The sequence below is a fragment of the Astatotilapia calliptera genome, chromosome 14, assembly GCF_964374335.1.
Source record: "Astatotilapia calliptera chromosome 14, fAstCal68.1, whole genome shotgun sequence".
Classification (NCBI taxonomy): Eukaryota; Metazoa; Chordata; class Actinopteri; order Cichliformes; family Cichlidae; genus Astatotilapia; species Astatotilapia calliptera.
The window spans coordinates 18,999,007-19,022,803 of record NC_137435.1 but is presented as its reverse complement, the minus strand read 5'-3'; the positions used below and the strand labels follow the sequence as shown (position 1 = coordinate 19,022,803).

At 39.5% G+C, this 23,797-nt stretch overlaps 1 protein-coding gene across 1 annotated transcript in view; it reads right to left on the bottom strand.

Moving 5' to 3' along the window:
* The window catches only part of grik4 (glutamate receptor, ionotropic, kainate 4), a 372,203-nt gene that overhangs the window by 177,698 nt on the left and 170,708 nt on the right, over positions 1-23,797 (bottom strand). The window contains exon 3 of the mRNA XM_026191921.2: positions 16,707-16,840. Coding sequence (XP_026047706.1) covers positions 16,707-16,788 — 82 coding nt within the window. The 5' untranslated portion in view covers positions 16,789-16,840. The remainder of the gene's footprint in view (positions 1-16,706; positions 16,841-23,797) is intronic.

Here is a 23,797-nt window from a genome sequence, read left to right as displayed (position 1 = left end):
ACCTCAACATTATTGAAGCACTGTCAAATCATCTTGAGTGAGTAAAGAACAAAAAAGGCAGCCAACATCCAAAGAAGAGCTTTGAATGACCTTCAAGAATGCTGGAGAACGATTCCTGAAGGCTACTTAATGAAATGACATGAAAGCTAGCCTAAGAGAGTTCAGGCTGTGTTGAACAATACATCTGGTCACTCCAAACTCTGACTTTCAAGCTTGTTATTATTGAATCACTGAAACATAGCAAAATACAAACAATAAGGCATATGAATTTATTTATTTTTTAACAAATTTTCTTTCACAGTGTTATAACTGATGAGGTTTCCTTTTGTCTTCATAACCTGCTATACATGTTGTATGGATTCTGCTTAGAACTGGGAACATCCCCGGTACTAGTCCCTCCCGGGGTTAGTTATCTATTAGTCAAGCAGCATTCCCTTCCGAACAAACACTTGGTAAATAAGTTTACCAAGTGGGTGATCGTGGCTCAAGAGTTGGGAGTTCGCCTTGTAATCGGTTCGAGCCCCGGCTCCGTCAGTCTCGATCGTTGTGTCCTTGGGCAAGACACTTCACCTGTTGCCTACTGGCGGTGGTCAGAGGGCCCGGTGGCGCCAGTGTCCGGCAGCCTCGCCTCTGTCAGTGCACCCCAGGGTGGCTGTGGCTACAATGTAGCTTGCCATCACCAGTGTGGGAATGGGTGGATGACTGTATGTGTAAAGCGCTTTGGGGTCCTTAGGGACTAGTAAATGCGCTATACAAATACAGGCCATTTACCATTTACCATATACCATATGGAGATGAATGACAAAAATAGAACAGTAGGCAATGCCACAGATTTACAGGCTAGTGCACACATATGTGTTACGACACAGTCACAAGTGGAACCAGTGCACATGAACACAACACCAGGCATCTGTGTAGCCAGAGGTGGTGCTCAAGGCAAAGGTGGCAGCTGTCGATGTCTGTGCCATCTGATTGTTATGGCAGAGAGTCTGGCAGCAGCTGGGTCGGCGGTGCTCTGAGGGCTCGCCAAACTCTTCACTGTGAGCCATGATCAGAGGTGAGGCATAATGGAGAGGGACTGGCAGAATGTGGTGTCAAGGGAGAAGAGTTTTGTGTGTGTTATTGTATGCTATTGTATTTATCTATGTGTGTGCATATGGTTTGGCAATGCTAATACAAGTATATGGATGAAAATATGGCACAAGGCACATTGACTAAAGCAGGATGCGACCAGGCAATATTTTGTACTTGTATTGTGATGTGTGTGTCTGTAAAAAACTGTATTTAAAGAATTAAATCTGATTAATGAATAAAATGCCAAAGGTGCCAAATGTAATCAAGCTCAAAACAATTTATCCGTATTTAGTAAACGACCAAAGGGAGTGTCAGGCTGACCCCAGCTGAGATGAGAGGTGCTTGCTTTTCACCATTACTAATGGATTAAACAAAACAAACAAAAGTGGCTTCCTTCATTATTTTGCTAATGTTGGTCCAGCACAATTTTCTGGAGCTCTGAGCTAGCCTAGGGCTACTGAAAAAAATATAGAAATTGGCCATATTGTTAGGTAAACAGCTGCATTTTTCTTTAAAAAAAATGCCCAATCTCAAAAAGTTAACTTTATTTTTAGTTTTTTTGTTTGTTTGTTTTTTAATAATTACAGTAACACTCAATAGTATACAGGTAAAAAAAATTAGTTTATAGCAACACTGCAAGCAAGTACTGAACACTCCCCAAGATGCCTTTCCCCAGGACATCCACTCTCCCATTTTCACTGCACCTTAAGAGATACTGTATCCCTGTTGTTGGCCATTTCTGCTCATAGGTCAGGCTTTCAGTAGGGGAGAGGGCTCACATACAGGGGGATATAGTGAACCTTCATGAAGCTTCCTGCTGCCAGGTGAAAATAAGCATCTGGGGTCTTCATATGCACGAGGGACACAACTTGATACCCTTTAACCTCCAAATGTCAGCAGTTAAGGTTTGCTGTGCTAGAGGAATTGATCCATCTGAAATGCAAGAAAAAGGCAAGTGAAGAAGGGGCCAATGGGGGTTCCTCTACACCACTGTCCTCGTAGACTAAACACAGAAATAAAACAGGAGAGGAGGGAAAAAAACAGCTGCTCGGGTGTGTGAAACTGCCTGGTAGGAACACTGAGCTTTATCTCATCACTAATCTCAGTTGTTCCTTGTGTTTTCCTGAGGTAATAGAGCAAATCCCAAACAAAGTTTCTGTGATGATCCAAAACAACGGCCATTAGCTTCAGCATAGCTGCCATTTCTTTGAGCTGCAGAATAATGCATTCTTCTGTGGCCATAAAAACAACAGCACTTACATCTATAGTGCAAGGACGTTTTGAATGTGTGGCAAGTGTGACTGGTTGCTTGAAACTTCTTATACAGCATAAATTGGACTCGGATGTTTCTCTGTAATGGCAGCCATTTGTGATCTCCTTTACGCCTTACTAACAGTGGTGAACAGAAAAAGACACAATTTAGTTGTGTGTATATATGTGCATCTGAGGTTACAGATAATAGTGTATATGCTTGTTACTTATTATTTTGTCTTGTTATTTATACAGTTTAAGGTAATATGGGGACGACAAAATAAATTTAAAAATGGTTTATGTTTTAGTTCCAGCTGGTTTCATAATTGTGCATCTCCTTCACAGGCTTCCGCTTAAATTTTACGTTTCAGTTCAGCTTTATTGGCACGAAAGCTTTCAGAAACAATATTGCCAAAGCACAAAAATACAATCTTTCTTTTTGCGTGTGTGCACATTTGAATGGAGTAGTGTGCCGCATATGTCTAGGTCATTTACTGTCTCTGAGGTTGTGTCATGTCGATACATACAAAGCAGCAGAGTGTTCCCCGTCTCCGCCTGACACTTAAGTAGGGATTCTGCATCTGTAATAAACGCTGAGATGAAAAATCCAAGTGCAGGGTAAACTAAGTAAAAAGCTCCAAAATCCAAACCTTTATTCAGAGGAAAGGCAGAGGTCATCCACAGAAAGCCTGGCAGTGAGGTAAATAATCCAAATAGCGAACAGACAAAAAGGCAGAGTCTGTAAAGCAGCCCGCATGGGCCACACAAGAAGAGCATAAACAACACAAGAAATGACAAAAATGAGCAAGAAAATCTGTCAGAAAACAAAGGAAGCTTGGGAGTGTAGACTATATAACATACTATAGTATTTACTATTTGTATATATGTTGGATGAGTAACTAATTGAGTCAAAGCACATTATAATTAAAAGGAATTTAAATGTATTTTACCTGAAATTATAATATATTGTATTTACTGACCTTCCTGATACATACAGTAGAATAACAGGGTAACAATTCAAGTTTTCACAAAGTAGCAGAAATAATTATACTGTAAGTAAATTTAAGTTGTGTATAACTTCAGGGTATTTTACAGGAAACGAGTCACAAATTATATTATAAGTAATTTTAAGTACTGAATAAATAATTTTAAGTATTGCATCATTTGAAACAGTCTGAAACTTCAGGCAATTTACATTAAAGAAGACTGAGTGTTTCATTTGAAGCAGGCTTATATTAAAGGCAGGCTTTTACTGTTGAGCCCATCTGTGGTCATTACCATGTAATAACTATATGCACTAAAACACTTGCAGTACTCTTTTATGGTCTTACAGCGACTGTATTACAGCACAATATTAAGGTTATTCATTATTTAAAAAAACCTGAGGTTCTCCTTTCAATCTCTTTAATTACTTTCCTCATTTATTATATTGTTTGTTTAAATGACAGAGCAACTCCACCTACCCATCTGTGTTTACACAGGAATAGTCTTCAAAGCACTTAGGCACCGTACTCATTGTGTCAAAGCTTCACTACTTTAACATGAAGGTAAATAATACATGCTCAAACAACCGGAAAACATACCAGGATGGATATGTAAGGAAATTTTGACAAAACATAATGTGGCTGATACGAATACACAACTTCACCAATAAACACCTTCAAGTAACTACAATCAGAGAGGCAGTTTATTTTTAAAAAAAAATCTAAATCTACAGCTATTGAAATTAAAAATGTTTAGTTGTCACAACCACACCTCTGGACATTATACAAGTCCCAGTGTTTAATTAACTACTGGCTTTTATACTCCTTTTAAACATCAAACAGCATGATACCTGTGTGTACTTGGGTGCTGGTGAGACATTTCATTTTTGGTTGATGTCCGAATGAAGACACTTTCCACATGGTACTGTATGCTGGATCAAAACTTGATTGTACTTTTCTGGATTATTGATTCAGAATTAGAATCCATTTTATATTCTGATTCTGAATCATGAATGCAGAAAAGTACATTAAAGTTTGAGAAGATCTGCAAAACCACTGTCTACTCCGCCCACTTTCTGTTCGACCCACTGCTGTCTGCTCGGCGCCTCGGGTCAATAAGGTCCCACACCTCCAGACCGACAAACAGCTTCTTCCCCTGGGCCATTTGGACTGTTAACAAACACTATTCCCCCACACCCCACCTCTCACCAGTCTGACCCATGGCCTGAATAACCGTCATCACTCAGGCCACTCACTCATACGAACTCTATTCAGACCAAATCTTTTCTTTGCACTACCACCAAACACTTTTGGTGCTCAGAACAGTCAGAGTACGCCTCTAATAAAATTGCGCTATCATAAATGTGGTATAAATGGTGACCACATGCAGTTTTATGAGGCAGCCAGTTTCCCTAAAATTTCAATATAGAAGGTACTGAGACTCAGGAATGTTTAAACGATAATATTGTTGTGTTGAAGACATGCAGTTACAGAACACACTGTAACTGCAGACCACACTGCTGTAGCCATCTATGCATAAAAAAACATTATCTCTGCATCAGACTAACAAGCAGCTCGATGAGAGGACATCAGAAAAGTTTGCTATCATTGCATTTAGGGAGGGAAGATGCTTCTGTATATGATTCTCTGCATATCTGAGCCAGTATATGCATGGATTTTAACCTGCCATTGATGTTGTGTTTTATTTCACCCTAATCAAAGCACAGCCAACAAAAGCTGTTTTTCCCCTCTAGCTCTCCACAGGAAAAAAGCAGGGCATTTCACAGCATTCATAACTATATTTTAATGAATCGAGCCATAAGCACAATCACTGGCACAAGTTCGTGGACTTCGCATAGTTTTGAAAAAAATGACTGATATTAATTCCTTTTGAGAACGCGGGCATGGTGCTCACGTGCTGGAGGTGTAAAATGGTTTAGAACAGGGAGAATAAATTACTCTAAGTTTGGGGTTGACATCAATCACGAATAATCAAATCATCTCCTCTAATTCCCTTTAAAAGCAGTGCTCTCTCCACCATGCCCTGACTGTAATGGATGAGGAGAGTCAAGATCTGCTGCACAAACACCGCTACTTCTAAGAGGAAATTGATGTCCTTGTCGAAGAGATGCAGCGCCGTGTGGTGCAAATGTGGGACGAATAGAAATAAACAATGAAAAAAATGTCCCTGATTCCTCCCCGGAGAAAATAAAGGCCAAAGTATTAAGTGTTAGTTATTGTAGATTAAATACCTCGCCTAAACAGAGCTACAGCTTAGGTGGGTGACTCATCATGTATGCCTCTGAGTATTTGAACTTAACAATCAGTTGGTTTATGAATTCTACAGGGAGCCAGTATAAATAGACCGTGGCCAAAAAGTGGCATTCTGGACCATTTGCAAACAATTCAGGAATGTGCTGCTTAAGAAAGTGTAAAGGAAGTAATGTAATTATGAGACGATCCAAAGTTTTTAGCATCAACTGAGCATCAGTACACAATAACATCATATCTATCTGTCTACTCATGTAATCACTACCTCCCTTTTCCAAGATCTCTTAGTAATAGTATTCCAATGACATAATTCACATTTTATATTTAAAGGCATTTAACAATCATTTCTGTGTGATAATTTACTTGCTAAAGGGTCCAATTTTACATATTTCAGATATAAAATAATGCTCACTTGATTCACACGTTATTCCTTGACTTATGTTTCATAACCTAAGTGCAAAATTGATACAGAACATAAAGATCTTTCTGCTGCAGTGACGTGACAGCTAAAACAGAAACGAATGTCAGGGCAGAGCAAGGCGTGAGACCATGTCAGAACAAGCAATCCATCTCTGATGCAAGGACTTTCATAAGAGGTAGGCTGGCAGTAGATAAGAAGCTGGTTAATGCCATAATCACAAGGGTTATAGATGCTGTTTGGTCTACTGTTTGTTTTATAGGCTGGCACGTGAACAGATGACAACACAAAACAAACAACCAAGGCCCTGATTCCATTTAAGCTTCAGCCAGTATTCTGGTTATACTTTTCATTCTACATCATCGCATAACTGAAAAGGATAGCAACCCTGTTCGCTCTCACATTCCTCCACCTCAGCGTGTGGCAATGCCCCATTACACATCCTCAAACATCATCCTGCAGCTTGTAATTAGTTTGTTAATAATTCAAGTGTAAATGTTTTTATGTTTGTGTGTAGCTGATAATAGCTAATGTGTGGGGTTTTTTTTAGAGTGCATTTAGGGTATGTGTGCATGCACATGACCAAATGGGCAATATTTATTTCAATTTGTTCTTATCTGTGGAGAACACATTAATTCAGGAGGCTGTGTTTTGTGTGTTTGTTGGGATGTGTGTGGTTAAAACTAAAGTATAAGCGCGCTACGTATTCACTGTGACTTTATCAGATTTGGTGAATAATTTATGCGGTAGGCTCAGGAGCAAAATAGTGTGCATAATTGCATAACATCACTCCTATCTGCCATTCCTGCCATTAACTAAATGATTGGTCTCAGCACCTGCCCCGCTAATTAAAACCTTGGAGATTAATCATAAACTTTCCCCCCTCAGTCAGCGCCTGAGGATAGATTTGTATGTGCATGTATGTGGGATTAATTCTGCTCATAATTTCCTCTCTACAGTCCTGGACAAACATTTTCCAATTACATGATTGATGTATGCTATAACAAAGAGCCTTTTTCTTTCTCTGCACATGCGGTATTCTGTAATTAAGCACCGTTTCTTTCTGTTATACCCTCATTACCTTTGTTGGCCTCAGATCGAATCAAAGAAAACTGAGCAGTTTGAGTTGACTCTTGTAACAGGTGGTCGCCGAAAAAGAGGTTTAGCTGAAAATGTACCCTGTGGCTTCAATTCCGTGAGTACACATGTCTGAGTGTCATTAACCTAATGGCTCCCATACTAATTAGAAGCAGAGAGATTAATCATTAAATCTCCTCTTGTGGCTCCTCAGCTGGACATCTTGGTCTCTGCTTTAGCATCCATTCAAGCCAACATTTGCATTTTTCACCACAGAGGAACCAATGCTACAATTCAAATGATATGTCAAAGCACTGCAGGATGCTTCCCTCACAGTTATTTACTCTCCTTCCTTTCGGACACGCTATCTTCTCTGCTCTTCCAGTAACAGTGTGTTAAATGAGTTCATAGATGCCAGCTGAAATCAGAGCATGCGAGGGCAGAATGAACCTGACTGGAGGCAAGGGCACAATGACTCAGCCATGGTGGCTCTAGCAGCCAGCCTTAATAAGTCCCTGTGAGCGTAGATGGGGCTGAACTGAGGGAAGTGACAGTGTGATGCTGCTGACTTGTGGGTATTACCTCAGCAGGGCTAATTACACTATTAGACCCTACCTGTGGGCTTCAATTTTGCTGGTCCACCTTACATGCCCCTGGTGTCTGGAGCCACATACAGTGCATAACAGTGGTCACAGATGTGAACAAATACAAGCACACAAACTAGAGCCCACTCTCTCCAGAAAAACAGTAATTTTAATACTGGTACTCCAGCAAATGATTTATTTCTATTGCCAAAATTCAGCACCAAAATAGGAGGCCATGCTTTTTACCAAAGCACGTTTTCCTACACCCAAGTGCTTTGTATCTAATATTCACTGTACACATTGATGAACACATCTGAGATCATGGGGATCTCTCCCAAGACTGGAGATTGCAGCAGCCAAGGATCACACTACCAACCTTTTGATTATGATAATCTACGCTACCTCCTGAGCTACAGCCTGACCCAACCCAACCGCAGTCACAAAAGCCTAGAGAGCAGTTGGCAACCTGGTTGCAAAGAAAATGCTGCATCAAAAACCTCTTTTCAACTGTTTTGGTTACATGAAAAACACCCACTTGTCCACAAACACTTGGTGACTAACCATCAGTGATGGTGAAACTTGAGAAAGTGCAATGCAAAGTGTAAGTTGAGAATGTTGGGGTGGTTGTAGCTCAGGAGGCCATCTACTAATGTGATGGTTGATGGTTCCATCCCTGGCTGCTCTAGTCTGCATGCCAAATATCTTTGGGCAAGATAGTAACCCTAAGTTGCTCTTTGATTGTGGGTGGACGATAGAAAGCTCTTAAGCATAGAAAAAAAGTCTTTATTTGAATGGGTGTGAATAAGACATGTTGTATAAGGTGCTTTGAGTGCTCGAGTAGAAAATATGTAAGTAAGTAGTAAGTAGTATGTATGTAGTTTTTCTCCCCTTCAGAGTAAAACTTCTGCCTTCTGCCACTGAAACCAACATATTCCAATACTTTTATTTTGGAGGTGAATAGTCTTTGTTTCTGCTTTGTGTTGCAAATTTGGGTGTAGTGATGGACGCAGACCTAAACTTAGAAAAACACATTAAGACAATAACAAAATCAGCTTACTATCACCTCAAGAATATTTCAAGGATAAAAGATCTGATGTCTCAACAGGACCTGGAAAAACTAGTCCATGCATTCATCTTTAGTAGGCTTGATTACTGTAACAGCATCTTTACAGGTCTACCTAAAAAGTCAGTCAGACAACTACAGCTCATTCAGAACTCTGCTGCTCGAGTCCTCACTAAGACCAGAAAAGTGGACCACATCAGTCCAGCTCTGAGGTCTTTACACTGGCTGCCTGTCCGTCAGAGGATAGACTTTAAAGTTCTGATGCTGGTCTATAAAGCTCTGAATGGTTTAGGACCAAAATACATCAGTGACCTCCTGACCCAGTATGAACCTTCCAGATCTCTCAGGTCATCTTGATCCGGTCTTTTATCAGTTCCCAGAGTCAGAACCAGACACGGAGAAGATGCATTCAGCTTTTATGCTCCTTATATCTGGAACAAACTCCCAGAAAGCCTCAGATCAGCTGAAACACTCAGTTTATTTAAATCCAGGTTGAAGATTCACCTGTTCTCAGCTGCATTTGAATAAAGCACCAAATCCACACTGTTTTACTGTTAAGCTTAAATTTCAAAACTTACATCTTAACTAATGATTTTATCTACTGTTCCTTTCCATTTTAAATCATGCTTTTTATTTGTTTTTGTTTTTTTAATGTCTCTATAAAGCACTTTGAATCATGCTGTTGAATTGTGCTATATAAATAAACTTGCCTTGCCTTTTCTACAGTTTGACATCTGCTTAATAAGTAGCTGGTGAGTGTTAGTAGGCAAGTCTCTATACAAAGTACGGGCAACCATAGAAACCAAAGCAATCACAAGGAGGTTTTTGTTGCAGCATCATCTTTGACACCCAGCGACAACAAGCAACATCCTGCATGTTGGGTAAATACACATTTTTCCCTAGCAACCAGTGGTTACCACGGGTCTCTAGACCTACATGACTGAGCCCATATAGGATGCGGTATTCCTTATTAAACATTTAATGATGACAGCACATTTTGTATTCAATACATTTATCTCACAACAAACTATTCCTCACTAAGAGCTCGCATGATGCCAGCCTGCCAGGTAGATGGTGCAGGGTCAGACTCTGCTGCTGGGAAAGAAAAACCAATTGAATTTACCCCACCGAGAATCCTCTATCGTGTTCTCCCACTGACTTCGGAAAAGAGAGCAAAGAAGCAGACAAAGATTCGATTTGAGTTCTTCCTGTGGAGATACTCCTGTTGCTGCCCCCTCAGTAGTCTGGGATGCTCTGTAAGTGTTTTAGGAGTAATGTAAAAAATCTGAACATTTTATGTTCAACACTCCTCAGACTGGATCTCATGCATTAACTGTGAGGACAGCAGCAACTTTAGGGCAGCATATGTGAGTATTTCGTTATTACTATCTATGAAGTTTCATTTTCTCTGATAATGACATTAAGTTGTCTTAATAATGATTCAAATTTGATTGAAGATTATTTACATAAATCAGTTGATTGTCAGCTAAACAAGAATTCCAGCTGTCTTCTTAAGAGTTTAATTGAAAACATTGTTTTATTTAATGCTTGGAACTGAGAAACTTCAGTAACAAACGCACATAGAAAAATGTTTGCTATTATCTGATTATCTGGCAAAGCAGATCTATGAGTACCAAGCTAGAAGTAGAGCCATTACACCATTTTCTGGATTTTAAAAACTGCTGGTATTTTTGTTACTGGTGTGCTTTGCACTGACAGACGATAACATTTAAAAACACTCACTCAAATGGATCGTTTTTTCCCCTATACGTACATATCCATATGTTATTTAGATGTTTTGAATAAGCTAAACTGAAAGCAAATCTTAATGAGAATGTGCTAAGCATGTTTAATACCTGGGTTAACCGCAGTACTAAACTGCTGCCTCTCGAAGCATCAAATTAATAACTTTCAGGCATCTGTTAAAGTTGCCGTTTGGTCTTTCCCTCTGGACATGTACAACTGGGAGGAGACCACCAGACACATACAAAATGCATGAGGGATTACATATCCCAGCTGATCACTGATGACTTGGGGATCATTGGGACAGCTGAAGGAAGATGGTGGGGAACATTGTCGTCGTTCTCTCTTTTTCTTTCTATTGCACTTTGACAAAATAATAACAAATGTGCGAATAAAGCCAACAAAACAGATATCTTGCCTCTTGAGTTATCCTCGAGAACATATATAATAAGAAACCGATGATTCAATTAAATGTCAGGGAGTGAGATATCTATTTTTCATACATCCCCCTGCCAGCCATTGCATAACATAGTCAATAAACAGCTGTTCAAGCTGTTTATTGACAAGCTATGCAATCCCTGAAATTACCTTCAAAGACAATCAATTATACAAATTGCTTACTGGTTTTGCAGTGCAATAACACAAAGTTAAAATACACTATATGGAAAAAAGTACTGGGCTCCCTATATATAATAAGATAAGATAACCTTTATTAGTCCCACACGTAAAAAATTTGGTTTGTTACAGCAGAACGTGATCAGTGCATAGTTACATAGCAAAAATTAGAAAAACACTGGAATAGGATAAGATGATAGGAATAAGATACTGTACTCAATAGAATATAATAAAATTAAATAGTATATACAATAGAATAAAAATAGAATGCAAATGCTATATGCAACTGAGTAAAATATAAGGTTGTCAGAAAAAGAGTATTGCACTTAGTGTTATTGCTATTGCACATGTGTGGATGTGGATGTGTGTGTTTGGTCAGTTGCAAAGTCTTTGTTGTAGAGTCTGACAGCAGTGGAGAGGAAAGACCTGCAAAATCTCTCTGTCCCACATCGTGAGCCTGGCACTGAAGGAGCCGCTCAGTGCTGAGAGTCTCCTGCATGGGGTGGGAGATGTTGTCCAGAAGGGATGATAGCTTAGCCACCATTCTCCTGTCTCTCACCACCTCCACTGGGTGCAGTGGGCATCCTAGAACAGAGATGGTCCTCCGGATCAGCCTGTTCAGTCTCTTCCTGTCCCCAGCAGAGATGCTGCCACCTCAGAAAACCACATCATAAAAGAGTACAGTGTACATATAGTACTCCTGTAGTACACCTACAGGAACTGCTCAAGCATGGAAACTAATGCCATGAAGCTCCCAGCGCAGTGTTTGTGCTGATATTAATGCCAGAGAAGCAGTTAGATCCAGCAGATCGTCAGCTACTTTTACATACAATGCAATGGTTGCAATGGTGGCATGTTATTATACCATGCTCAGTGTCAGTGAGCACTTTATAATGACCTACTGTTTCAAAAATGTTTGTAAAGAGCATCTATATAGCTAGATGCTCTTCATTTCATACACCTGTAGCAATGGCTCTGAAAATACCTTAAGTGTGGCTTAATACTTTTTTTCATATAATGCAAAGTGACTTAATAAAATAAAGCACCAATAAAAAAAAGTGAGCATATATAAAAAATACTGTTTATGTCGCATGTTCATGTATGAGGAGCGGATAATTTGCTTTCATATTCTCCTATTAAACCAGCCAGAATGGAGAGTCTCTGCAGGGCAAGACAATGTTGGTAGTGTTGTTGAATATTGCTCTAATTGTAGCGAAATCCACGTGAAAGACAGAGCTACTAAAACCCGTTTTTAATCATTTAGAGCTGTTTCACATTATGTTCTCGGGGCTGCTGTAAGGTTGGTTTATGTGCGACACGACCTTATGCACAGGAAGTGTGTTTGCCTCTTCCTGGTGAGATTACTGCCTCTAATCGTGTAACGGTTTTGCTCTGTGATGGTGACAGACCACAACAAAGACATCCTGGCCCTGAACTGTGAGGACTAGTTCTTAGTGCTGGGAAATCCTGATTGGTTTTTGAACTAGAAGAAAAGATTCTGAAGAACCACTGATGGTAGGCCAAGCCAGGGAGATACAGGATGGTCTTTAAAATGGTATAGCCAATGATATTATCATAGAAGATGTGTAGAAGTGTGTCAAGCCATTCCTTTGGATTTCAGATAAGCGCTATGCACTGTAATGCTTAATTTATGGTACCTTGGTTGTGTCTGTTCGTGGAGGTATTTTCCTGAGGAGAACCTTTTGGGGCAAGTGGTCAGCTGCCACTAAAGTTCTCCATCAAAATATTCCAAAATCACAACTGCACAGTGCTCGCCATGCATTGGTGAAAGGCTGAGATTTGCCCAAAAAAAAGAAAAGAAAAAGAAAGCACAGACAGTGACTACAGTGGACACTCTTTTTTCACTTGGTTTCACTTCAGCTCTTTAGATGTAAGAACTTCTGTCTCAGCTGGCTGATGGACCAACAACAGCAGAAGAAAGAGTAGCTTGTAGACAAATTGTACCACATATTTTGGCTCTGCCCCCAATCTAACAACAGACACTCTCTGCAGGTAGAAAGGCAGTGCAAAGCTGCCCATGGACTGCCAACAGACTGCCCACATGACACCACTGCTGAACCATAATTTCCCCATTAGTCCTACCTGGGTAGTAGATAATAGAGACAGCATTAAAAGACCTTTCTCATTTCAAGACACAAAGAGACTTCAGCTTATTTCAGTAAGTTCCTTTTCATTTTATCAGTTTTGTCATTTTGATTTCATTCATCTTAACTTATGCTCAAAAAGAGCACTGTCCATGAGCTAAGCCTTATGTTGATGTATGCAGTCATTATTCATGGGTTATATTGAGGCATTGATTAAATTTCTTTATAAACCCAGCTAGATGTTTAGGGACTTTGTTGAAATTGAAGTTGCACTGGTCCTGAATAGCTCAGCTCTTCTTTTTTTTCTACATTTTAAATCTCAGTATTACAAAAAGAAGACACCAGCTCATAACAGCAATGTGTGTTTAGAAGATGACTGTCTGGAAATAAGCATAAGTACCAAGTTATTAGCTGAACAGAATTACACAGGAGACACTTTTTCACTTAACTAATGGCTGAATACCACCCACAGCAACAAGCTGCACCATATGGTAGTGAACCAGCATTTTTAGGCAGTGTTTGCAGTTTGTCTTCTTGTTTTCTCATTTTGTTCTTTTATAATTGTATTTTGGCGATTGATTTCACCTCTTTTATTTCTTTTATTTGGTTAAGGCTTCACTTGTCATTACTTTCATTTTTTTTAAAAGGAACAATGAAGGAAAATCAATTTGTACTTTCCCAGGCTGATATCGCAACTCCACTGCAACTTAAACATTGTTTATCCCATAATTCGTTCCCCACCACAAGGCAGCAATAAAAATGCCAGAAGACATGTTTCCTTATCAAAATTGAAGTAAATAGACTTACTTTGCATCACATGGTTTAATTAATATACAAACAAAAGTAGATCCTAATCCCTGGATTTGCTAAGAACATGGCAGACACAAAGAGAAGTTCCTCAGTTCACCTACACTGAGCTTGCTGCTGGCTGCTAGCTGGTCCTGGTGGTAATGTGTGAGGGACAGGAGGTTGTTTTTGGCACTCACACATTCAGAGAAGGCCAGACAGTGACATTATGCCAGCCAGGCAGGACTCTAGGGACGGCCATGTTAAATACCATCTCCTGCAGCTCAAATGGCAGAGTTGTAGTGGTGTTTTGGGTTATGTGTTTGTTTGTGTGTCTCTGTGGGTTGTGAAACGTGTATATGTGGCTGTGTGTTTGTACTTTTGCATATCTATGCCTTGTACTGGAATAAACTAGCAATGAATGGGGTTCTGTGCAAAGATGACATTAGAAGAAATGTACAAAAACAGGCCAAGCACCTAATTATCCATCAACGATGCAACATTCAGATAAATATAAACCACCACTGCTGTGGAGCTGGTACAATCAGGTGGAGGGTGGTAGGGAAAACTGGGAGAAAGAAAAGGCATGCGGCTGCAAGCTACTTCTCAGATGATATTCACAAACAAGGAATGATTTGTTCTTGGTTGTGTTGATAGAGTAAACTCTGAAACTCTGCTGTTTTCAAAATACAGAAAATGGTTTGGGGCATTATGTGACAATCCAGCAAAAAATTCTGCAAACAGCAGATGTGCTGTGACAGAGCTACTGTATGAGACAGAACAGACAGGGTAGAAAAACAGTGAGTGATACATAAATGCCTTGTTCAAAAATAAGAGATGGTGATAGCGCTCAAAAATGACAGTTTGAACTGATTCCATTTCGTCAAGGTTCAAAATACTGGAAAGATAAAAAGACTTTTACACACAAGAGAAGTAAAGGGAAAAGACAAAAGATCAAGAAAGGATGTGCATTTATCAGCCATGAGCTTTTTTCTTCTTTTTTTTTCTTCTGAACAATTAGAATTGCATTTGTACATCATCTAAAGAGGCACTCTTATTTTTAATGCACCCTTTGGATTTATTTGTTTTTTTTAATAGTCTTAATATAACCACATGGCCATTTGTACACAGCTTCTGTGCTATTAACTTGCACCCTTCTAACCTGCACACAGATCTCACTTTCAAGTGTTCTTGTTAAAAGAACAGTTGAAAGCTGACCACTGAGAAATCACAGCAGGGAACAGTTTGGGAGGCGCAGAATCAATGTCATTCTGAATCTCTATCTCAGTTTCACTATTAATACTATTAATTTCTATATGTAGTGCACACACACACACAACCCCGTTCAGCTATCTTAGTGAGGACCTTCATTGACATAATGCTTTCCCTAGCTCCTTACCCTAACTCTAACTGTTAAAAATGAATGCCTAACCCTAACCCTTACCCTAAACCTAACCATAACCTAATTGTAACCTTGACACTAAAACCACATTTTGATCCTCAGAAAAGGCCTTTAAATGCCTTCAAATTTGTGAGGACCGGGTTGTGTGTCCTCACAAGTGACTGTTGGTTCTCACAAAGATAGCTAGACAGGAACACACACACACACACACACACACACGAACAAGCGTTTCCAACCTTAGACAAGGGTTCTATACATAAATGAAGAGACAGTCAATCACACTTTTGGTAGACGGGGAGCAAGTGACAGGGAGTCAGAGAGCTGCTGACTGTAGGAGAATAATAACAAGATGGACCAACCTCCATCGGTTACCAGCATACTCTAGCAGTTTATGTGACTTTTGAAGCAGACTCTCCAGTGAAAAATCTAGTCTTGGTCCACCGATCAGCCACTATTTCCAGAACCACAGTACTGCAGTGGTTTTGCTAGATTTTAGCAATTGCTTTAAAATGTTTGTTCAACAGTCCCAACAGTCACAGTCAAAATAGTTGCAGAGTTGCAAGTGCCGCTTACAACAGTGAAAAAAGGGCAAGATTAGGATAAGAGTCAGATTTTTGCTATGCTCAGATTACTTTTATAGTTAAATATTTAAAAGAGCTGCAATAAACAGAGAGGTAATCAATGTATCTGATAGGTCAGCTGACACGCGTCTAATTATGCACCTTAAATTTCGTTTAATATGCAGGTGGAAGGGTGGGTATGTGCAGAGTTAGAATAATAGGTTTGTTTTGGGTCTAAGCTTGCTTTAGTGGCTAATTGCTTAAAGCTATACTGTATCACTGTACACAGCATACACAGTAAACAACAGCAAACAGTAAACAGTATATAGTATTAAGTTTGTACCAGCCAGATACTCTTAAACTATAATGTTGTCATGAAAGTCTATGGTGCATTAACTGTTGTGTGGCTGACTGTAAAACAACTATAGATTATAGACTGTAGTTCTGTAGTATCTTACAGACAATTAGGACTGTGTCACATTCACACATTAATTTTGTAGCCTGTTGATACCTCAGGCCATGTGTTACAGGACATGTGAGGAAACATGGCTACTTTTCAACATTTGTGATTGAATTCCTCCAGCCAGTTTTATCGAGACTGTGGAGACTGCAAAGATTAGGATATCCAGCTATCTGAGCTGACAGCTCTGAAGCAACAAAATGTCAATTCCCACTCAACAATTAAAAGCTTAAATGCACTCATTCACTGATATTTCAAGTAGAATGAAAAGCATGCACTGTATAGAGTGGAAGCCATTATGTTTTGCAATTTACCTATTCGAAAGGAGAGCGGGCCACCAAAGGTGCTTCTCACCCACATGGCTAAGAAGAGCAGAAGCGCCCAGGCTGTGAGCATCTTCTATGACTCCTCATGGGTCCTGCCCCGGGGGTGCCCCTGTCACAGCCACCTGAAGAATATACAAAGAAGAGAACACCATTTATACATCAGCAGGCATCAAGTTGGACACGCACACAAGCCACATCTGTGCAGAATAGTGATAAGCCTTCGGATATACAGTGCCTCATCTCTGTTTTGCTCATGCCATCTCTCATTGCATGCTAGGAATCTATTAGTGTCAGTGCGAGACTGCAGCTAAGTGAATTTTAAGCCTATGGGAGTTTTAATGACTTTGCTGTTTTTTCTGTATTACTTGGCAACAGTCTTTTTAATTTTTTTTTAGGTCTTTGTTGTTTTGTTACATATTTAAACATAAAATCCATTTTTTATCTCCCTGGTATTGAAGCAAAAAGTCACATAAGGTGACTTGAAGCATCCTGAACCAAATTTCTGGGTCTGTATTAAACCCTCTGAGCTGTTTCCATCAGGAGTTATAAAGGACCGAAAACCAAAGGGGATATATTTGACTTCCATTTCCCAGGTGGACAGCAATATGACTCCAAATGAATCATAATGTTGTTCCCTGTTTCCCGCCTGTGTAAATAACTAACTGTTTGCTAAAAAGGTTTGCCATACCAGCGAGTCTGCCCACAAGAGGCACAAAATGGAATTATCGTAGGTAATAGCTAAGAAATAGTTTCATTTTTAATAATTTTAGTATTAAATTTCTACTAATTTTATTCTATTTTATTTGTTTTTCCCATGTGCAGTTAATGTCCCCTAGATGCAACCATTTCCTATATTTTCTTTATATTTTCCCTCACCTAACTGCATGCAGCTCTATCAGACTAAACACTAGAAAATCAACAGATGCCATAATTAATTCACAACATGATTCACAAATGTAAACCATTAATGCGTTTGACGGTATTTTTAACCCTATTTTACCTCATCACACCTTCTTAAAGTGATTCTCAGATGTTCACTCTTCATCAAGGTCTGACGTTATTCAAGCTGACATTTACGAAGCTTAAAGGAGTGGGTGGTTCTGGTACGCAGCGATAGAGGATGGCGTCTTCTCTTTGACAGTGTTTTAGAAAGAGATCAGAAAGAGACTTTCTGTTTTTTTTAAAGGGGGATCTAGGGTGGGGGGATGGGGGTCAGGGACAAAGTCACTGCAACCACAGTGACTGTTTTCTGTTATAAAGTACACTACAGCTGCGTAAAATACTTTATTTTCAACAAAAAACAAGCAAAGTTTCTTTCGGCTCATCCTACCAAACAGAGTAAGCCAGTTAGGTGCGTGGAGGGCAAAGCATCCAAATGTCAGACAGCATGAAGATGGCAGACAGCAAGGCTATTGCAGCTGGACTGGAAAGAGTAAGGTCCTCTATATTTATGCAGGCACAAAGCCAGTAGAGGTGCAAATGTAGCCACAATATCATTTTCAAAGGGAGGAAGCTGACAGTCCTGCGTTTGCACCTGTGTGATTATTCTGGATGCAGGAAGACACTCTTTGGACTACAGGACGTGCTTATCTAGAGTGTCTCAGCTGGGTAACTGGACCAGAGATGGACAACATTTAAAGAGGGAGATTTGAAGATTGAGTCAGTGTCATGCAAATCTTAGTATCGGTTCATTTCAAAGTTGTTTCATTTAATCTACACACTTTCTCGCAGATTTTAGTGTTTGCTGCTATGTGTAGCATGTTTTTGGTTAATATGCCATTTCTTAGCCAAGGCCAGAAAAGTAGCATGTGAGTATAAAACCAGATAAATAAATGAGTCACAATGCAAGTCTTACCATGGCATGAAACTTTCTTAATGTGTTTGTTTTTTTAATTTGTTTTACAGTACTGTAATTGGGTTAAAGTTGACTGGAATTAGCATTCCAACACGTTCTATTGATGAGCCATCAAGTCTGACAGGCAGGTTAATAAATATTACTTTCACATATGTGTTATGTGATATTTTCACGTGTTACAACCTGACATGGCTTCCAGTGACAGCATGGACAGCATTGCTCAGCAACAATAAAAATATCGCAGGTTTACATACGCCCTCAACACATTCCTTTTCTCATTCTCGTGACGCATTCAGGGTGCAGATGTAACTGAAGTTGCAGTTGTGGTACTTTGGCATTTCTTTAAATGGCAGGTTATTTTAAATTCAGCTTTTAAAATAACGCAACAAGTATCACCAAACACACAACTTGTTTCTGCACAGTTTGTCACACAGTTTGTCTGCTAGTTAAATGTACATTTGCTGTATTTCCCGAGAGAGAAAAAAAAAGTTAATGAATGCCATCTCAGAGATAAAGATGTAAGAGAGAGAGAACAGAGAGGAACGATCAGAGATTATCGACAAAGACAAGGACTCCAGCATGTAATGTCCTAATTCACTTTCAACTTTTTAAATTAGATCTTTAATCTGTGCATGATGTGCTGCTGAATTAGGTTTTTTGTGAAATGTCATGCAAAAGAAACTTAAGTTTACTAATTATGCAGTGGATTTAAAAGTTCCATGAAAATACTGTACTAGGCAGTTTGGTACACTTTAGTGCAGGTTAAGCTGGTCAATATGCAGTACTGTGGTAAAGGTCGCAGTGATGTTCACGGTTTATGTTAGGTTACAACCAGGGTAATAACATCAGTTTACCAAAAAATATACAGATCAGATTCACTCACTGAATTTCACCTCTTACTCTTGCTTTATACAGTCTAGGGTTGGAAACCTGCCCCATAGCTTATGAAACATCTGCTCAAACTCTGAGCATCTCACAGCAGCAGCATCACAGGTCAGCTGATCACAGCCTGAACACAAACTCACAAAATAAGTTTTTGTGTGAATTAATTGAAGTAATTCTTCTCCCCACGGTGCGCTGCTACACCTTAGCATTCCCCACCTGCCAAATCAGGCTTTAATAAGCCCTCACTGTACTGTACATGTTGTTTCTGAACTCACTAACTAGAAGGAAAAGAAAGGTAAAGGAAAGTGAAGCAAAGTCCTTTTAGGAACAGAGCAGACACACAGATGATTATTTTGCAGATGTTTCTGGAAATGTATGGATTAGTGAACAATATAAGCAAAAGGAAAAAAGAATAATTCCCCATTAACTGCACTGGTCATTACATGAGGTTTATCTGGATCTGCATGTAGTGTTCATATTACCAATATAAACCTTAAGCAGCTCACCGCCTAAGATGGCAATAAGACCGTCCCTCTCTGTTCTCGCACTACCTTACTGTTATTGCTCAGGAGCCCAGAGGAACAGCTGGATAGGACTGTCAACACATCAAGATCATTTCACAGACTTTTTCTAGGAAAACTATGCAAATAACAGCTGTCGAAGGTCTTCCCTTGAGGTGTTCAGCAGAGAAGAAAAACAGAAAAAGAGCATTGAATGACGCCCATTCCAAAATTAATTGAGTACTGAATATTCCTTGCAGCTTATATCATTATGCACACAGGGGGATTACGGCGCTTTATTGTTCAATTAGACTGACTTTACAGCAGCATGTTTTCAACAATGTAAAATACGTTCATCCAGCTAACACCTGATAACCCAGTGTAGAACGGGGAAGACTGAACAGGAAGTGAAAGATTTTTTTTAACTACCAAGATTCCCGACACAAACAACAGCACTGTGCTAGTTAACAATATAAAGCTTAACTGCTTCTTCCAACAGGGTGCCATTTATTTGACTGCATATGAGAATATCAGAAGTGAGACATTAAATTAAAAACACAATGCTGAGTCCCTTGATACTAAATATGGCCAATCAATGTCAATGATAGCTTAGATATGTTGCAGAAGCCTTCGCAGGCTAAATCACCGCTGAGTAGAGACAAAAGCTTTGGCAGGCTTTAGAGTGAAAGTCAATGCAATCAGTAACACTAATGGCTTTTCAGTGAGATAAGCTCATTCATTTTAGCATTCAACACAAATTCCAATACGTTCGATACAGGGGTAAAATGAAAACTGAGCTGAATGATTGCCCTCATTTTTAACACACCCAAACCTATGATATCAATTTCAGTTCAGCTTCTCTTTTCAGAAACACAAACACAGACTGATATATCTTTACTACCGCAGGGCTTCTGTACTGAAGCCAAAGTGGCTAAAGTGCATGCTGGCTCTTTAGGTTGTGCTTGGGATAAAATGACTTTGAAAAAATATAATTCTATTAAGAAAAATATACAGTAAAAAGAACAGGAGCTGAAGCGGTTCAGGAGACACAGGTATATAATGCTCCTTGATACACTCACTGCTCCAAGCATTCTTCTGTTTACTCACCACCAAAAATGGGCAGTAACACGTTACTGTAATCGAGAACGTAACAGTAATCATTACTGTTACGTTCTCGTAAGCACGCTGCGTTACTAAACCGTGAATTTGTTTATGATAGTGTGTCATGACAATGACGTAGAAGCATGCGACGTCTGTGCCGTGGTAGCAACAGGCTTGTGTAGATCAATAATAGAGGGCGGGAAAAAGTATGACCGTGCAGCGTTTTAAGCTTGGAAGTACTGACATTACTTTGAGTTTGAATCTGTAGAAATCTTCTGGTGTACACTCTCCATTGGAAGAAAACTTGTTTCTACAGTGAAAATTTAACTTCAAATTAGGCAAACCTCCACCTCCACTCCTGCTAAACAGGTGAAAATAGATTTAAGAGCGACGGGACTTAGTGCTGTTGAATCTTTGATTTTATTTCTTTTTTGCTGTTATTTAATCGCATCTATTTGAAATAGGGAGTGTAAACACAAAAAATTATTTTATATGCTGGAATATGCAGAAAATAGGTTTAAAGGTTAAACAAATGTCTTCAAGTCAGACACTGTTGCACATAATTTAATTTTTGCTTGATGCATAAAGTTAAAGACTAAAACTAATAAAACAAATTTTAAAAAGAGACTTTTTCATGTGTTTCAATTTTATATGATGGATTATGCAGAAAAAATAGAATTGGGCTGAAAGGTCTATTGCTTTATTATGTGTTCAGGTTGTGTATCATATTTTTTTAAAAGTAACTAAGTAATTTATTACTTTTGAAAATAAGTAATCAGTAAAGTAACAGGATTACTTTCTTGGAGAAATAATTAGTAACTAATTACTATTTTCAAGTAACTTGACCAACACTGCTCACCACCTTCAAGTCAAATTTTCTTTTTCATTCTTTTCTTTTACTTATTCATTTATTTTTTTGCTTTTTTTTATCTTACCTTAGGTTTCTTAGGTTAAGGTATTCTGTTAAGACATAAATCTACAACACTGTAGGCTGTTCACATAAGAAAATTTAAAAAATAGACCAAGCAAAAGACTTGAAGCCCAAACACAGGAGAATTAACCTAATGAAGTCACTGAGCACAATAAGTGGTTTGGACAGCAGTACCTTTCACACCAATATATAATCAACTGAAACTTTGTTACCGTAGGTACACCTGTTCAACTGCTTGTTACATAAATATCTAATCAGCCAATCAGATGGTAGAAATTCAATGTAGGCATATACAGTGGGGCAAAAAAGTATTTAGTCAGCCACCGATTGTGCAAGTTCCCCCACCTAAAATGATGACAGAGGTCAGTAATTTGCAACAGAGGTACACTTCAACTGTGAGAGACAGAATGTGAAAAAAACAATCCATGAATTCACATGGTAGGATTTGTAAAGAATTTATTTGTAAATCAGGGTGGAAAATAAGTATTTGGTCAATAACAAAAATACAACTCAATACTTTGTAACATAACCTTTGTTGGCAATAACAGAGGTCAAACGTTTACTATAGGTCTTTACCAGGTTTGCACACACAGTAGCTGGTATTTTGGCCCATTCCTCCATGCAGATCTTCTCGAGAGCAGTGATGTTTTGGGGCTGTCGCCGAGCAACACGGACTTTCAACTCCCGCCACAGATTTTCTATGGGGTTGAGGTCTGGAGACTGGCTAGGCCACTCCAGGACTTTCAAATGCTTCTTACGGAGCCACTCCTTTGTTGCCCGGGCGGTGTGTTTTGGATAATTGTCATGTTGGAAGACCCAGCCTCGTTTCATCTTCAAAGTTCTCACTGATGGAAGGAGGTTTTGGCTCAAAATCTCACGATACATGGCCCCATTCATTCTGTCCTTAACACGGATCAGTCGTCCTGTCCCCTTGGCAGAAAAACAGCCCCATAGCATGATGTTTCCACCCCCATGCTTCACAGTAGGTATGGTGTTCTTGGGATGCAACTCAGTATTCTTCTTCCTCCAAACACGACGAGTTGACTTTATACCAAAAAGTTCTACTTTGGTTTCATCTGACCACATGACATTCTCCCAATCCTCTGCTGTATCATCCATGTGCTCTCTGGCAAACTTCAGACGGGCCTGGACATGCACTGGCTTCAGCAGCGGAACACGTCTGGCACTGCGGGATTTGATTCCCTGCCGTTGTAGTGTGTTACTGATGGTGACCTTTGTTACTTTGGTCCCAGCTCTCTGCAGGTCATTCACCAGGTCCCCCCGTGTGGTTCTGGGATCTTTGCTCACCGTTCTCATGATCATTTTGACCCCACGGGATGAGATCTTGCGTGGAGCCCCAGATCGTGGGAGATTATCAGTGGTCTTGTATGTCTTCCATTTTCTGATGATTGCTCCCACAGTTGATTTTTTCACACCAAGCTGCTTGCCTATTGTAGATTCACTCTTCCCAGTCTGGTGCAGGTCTACAATACTTTTCCTGGTGTCCTTCGAAAGCTCTTTGGTCTTGGCCATGGCGGAGTTTGGAGTCTGACTGTTTGAGGCTGTGGACAGGTGTCTTTTCTACAGATGATGAGTTCAAACAGGTGCCATTCATACAGGTAACGAGTGGGGGACAGAAAAGCTTCTTACAGAAGACGTTACAGGTCTGTGAGAGCCAGAGATTTTCCTTGTTTGAGGTGACCAAATACTTATTTTCCACCCTGATTTACGAATAAATTCTTTACAAATCCTACCATGTGGATTCATGGATTTTTTTTTTCACATTCTGTCTCTCACAGTTGAAGTG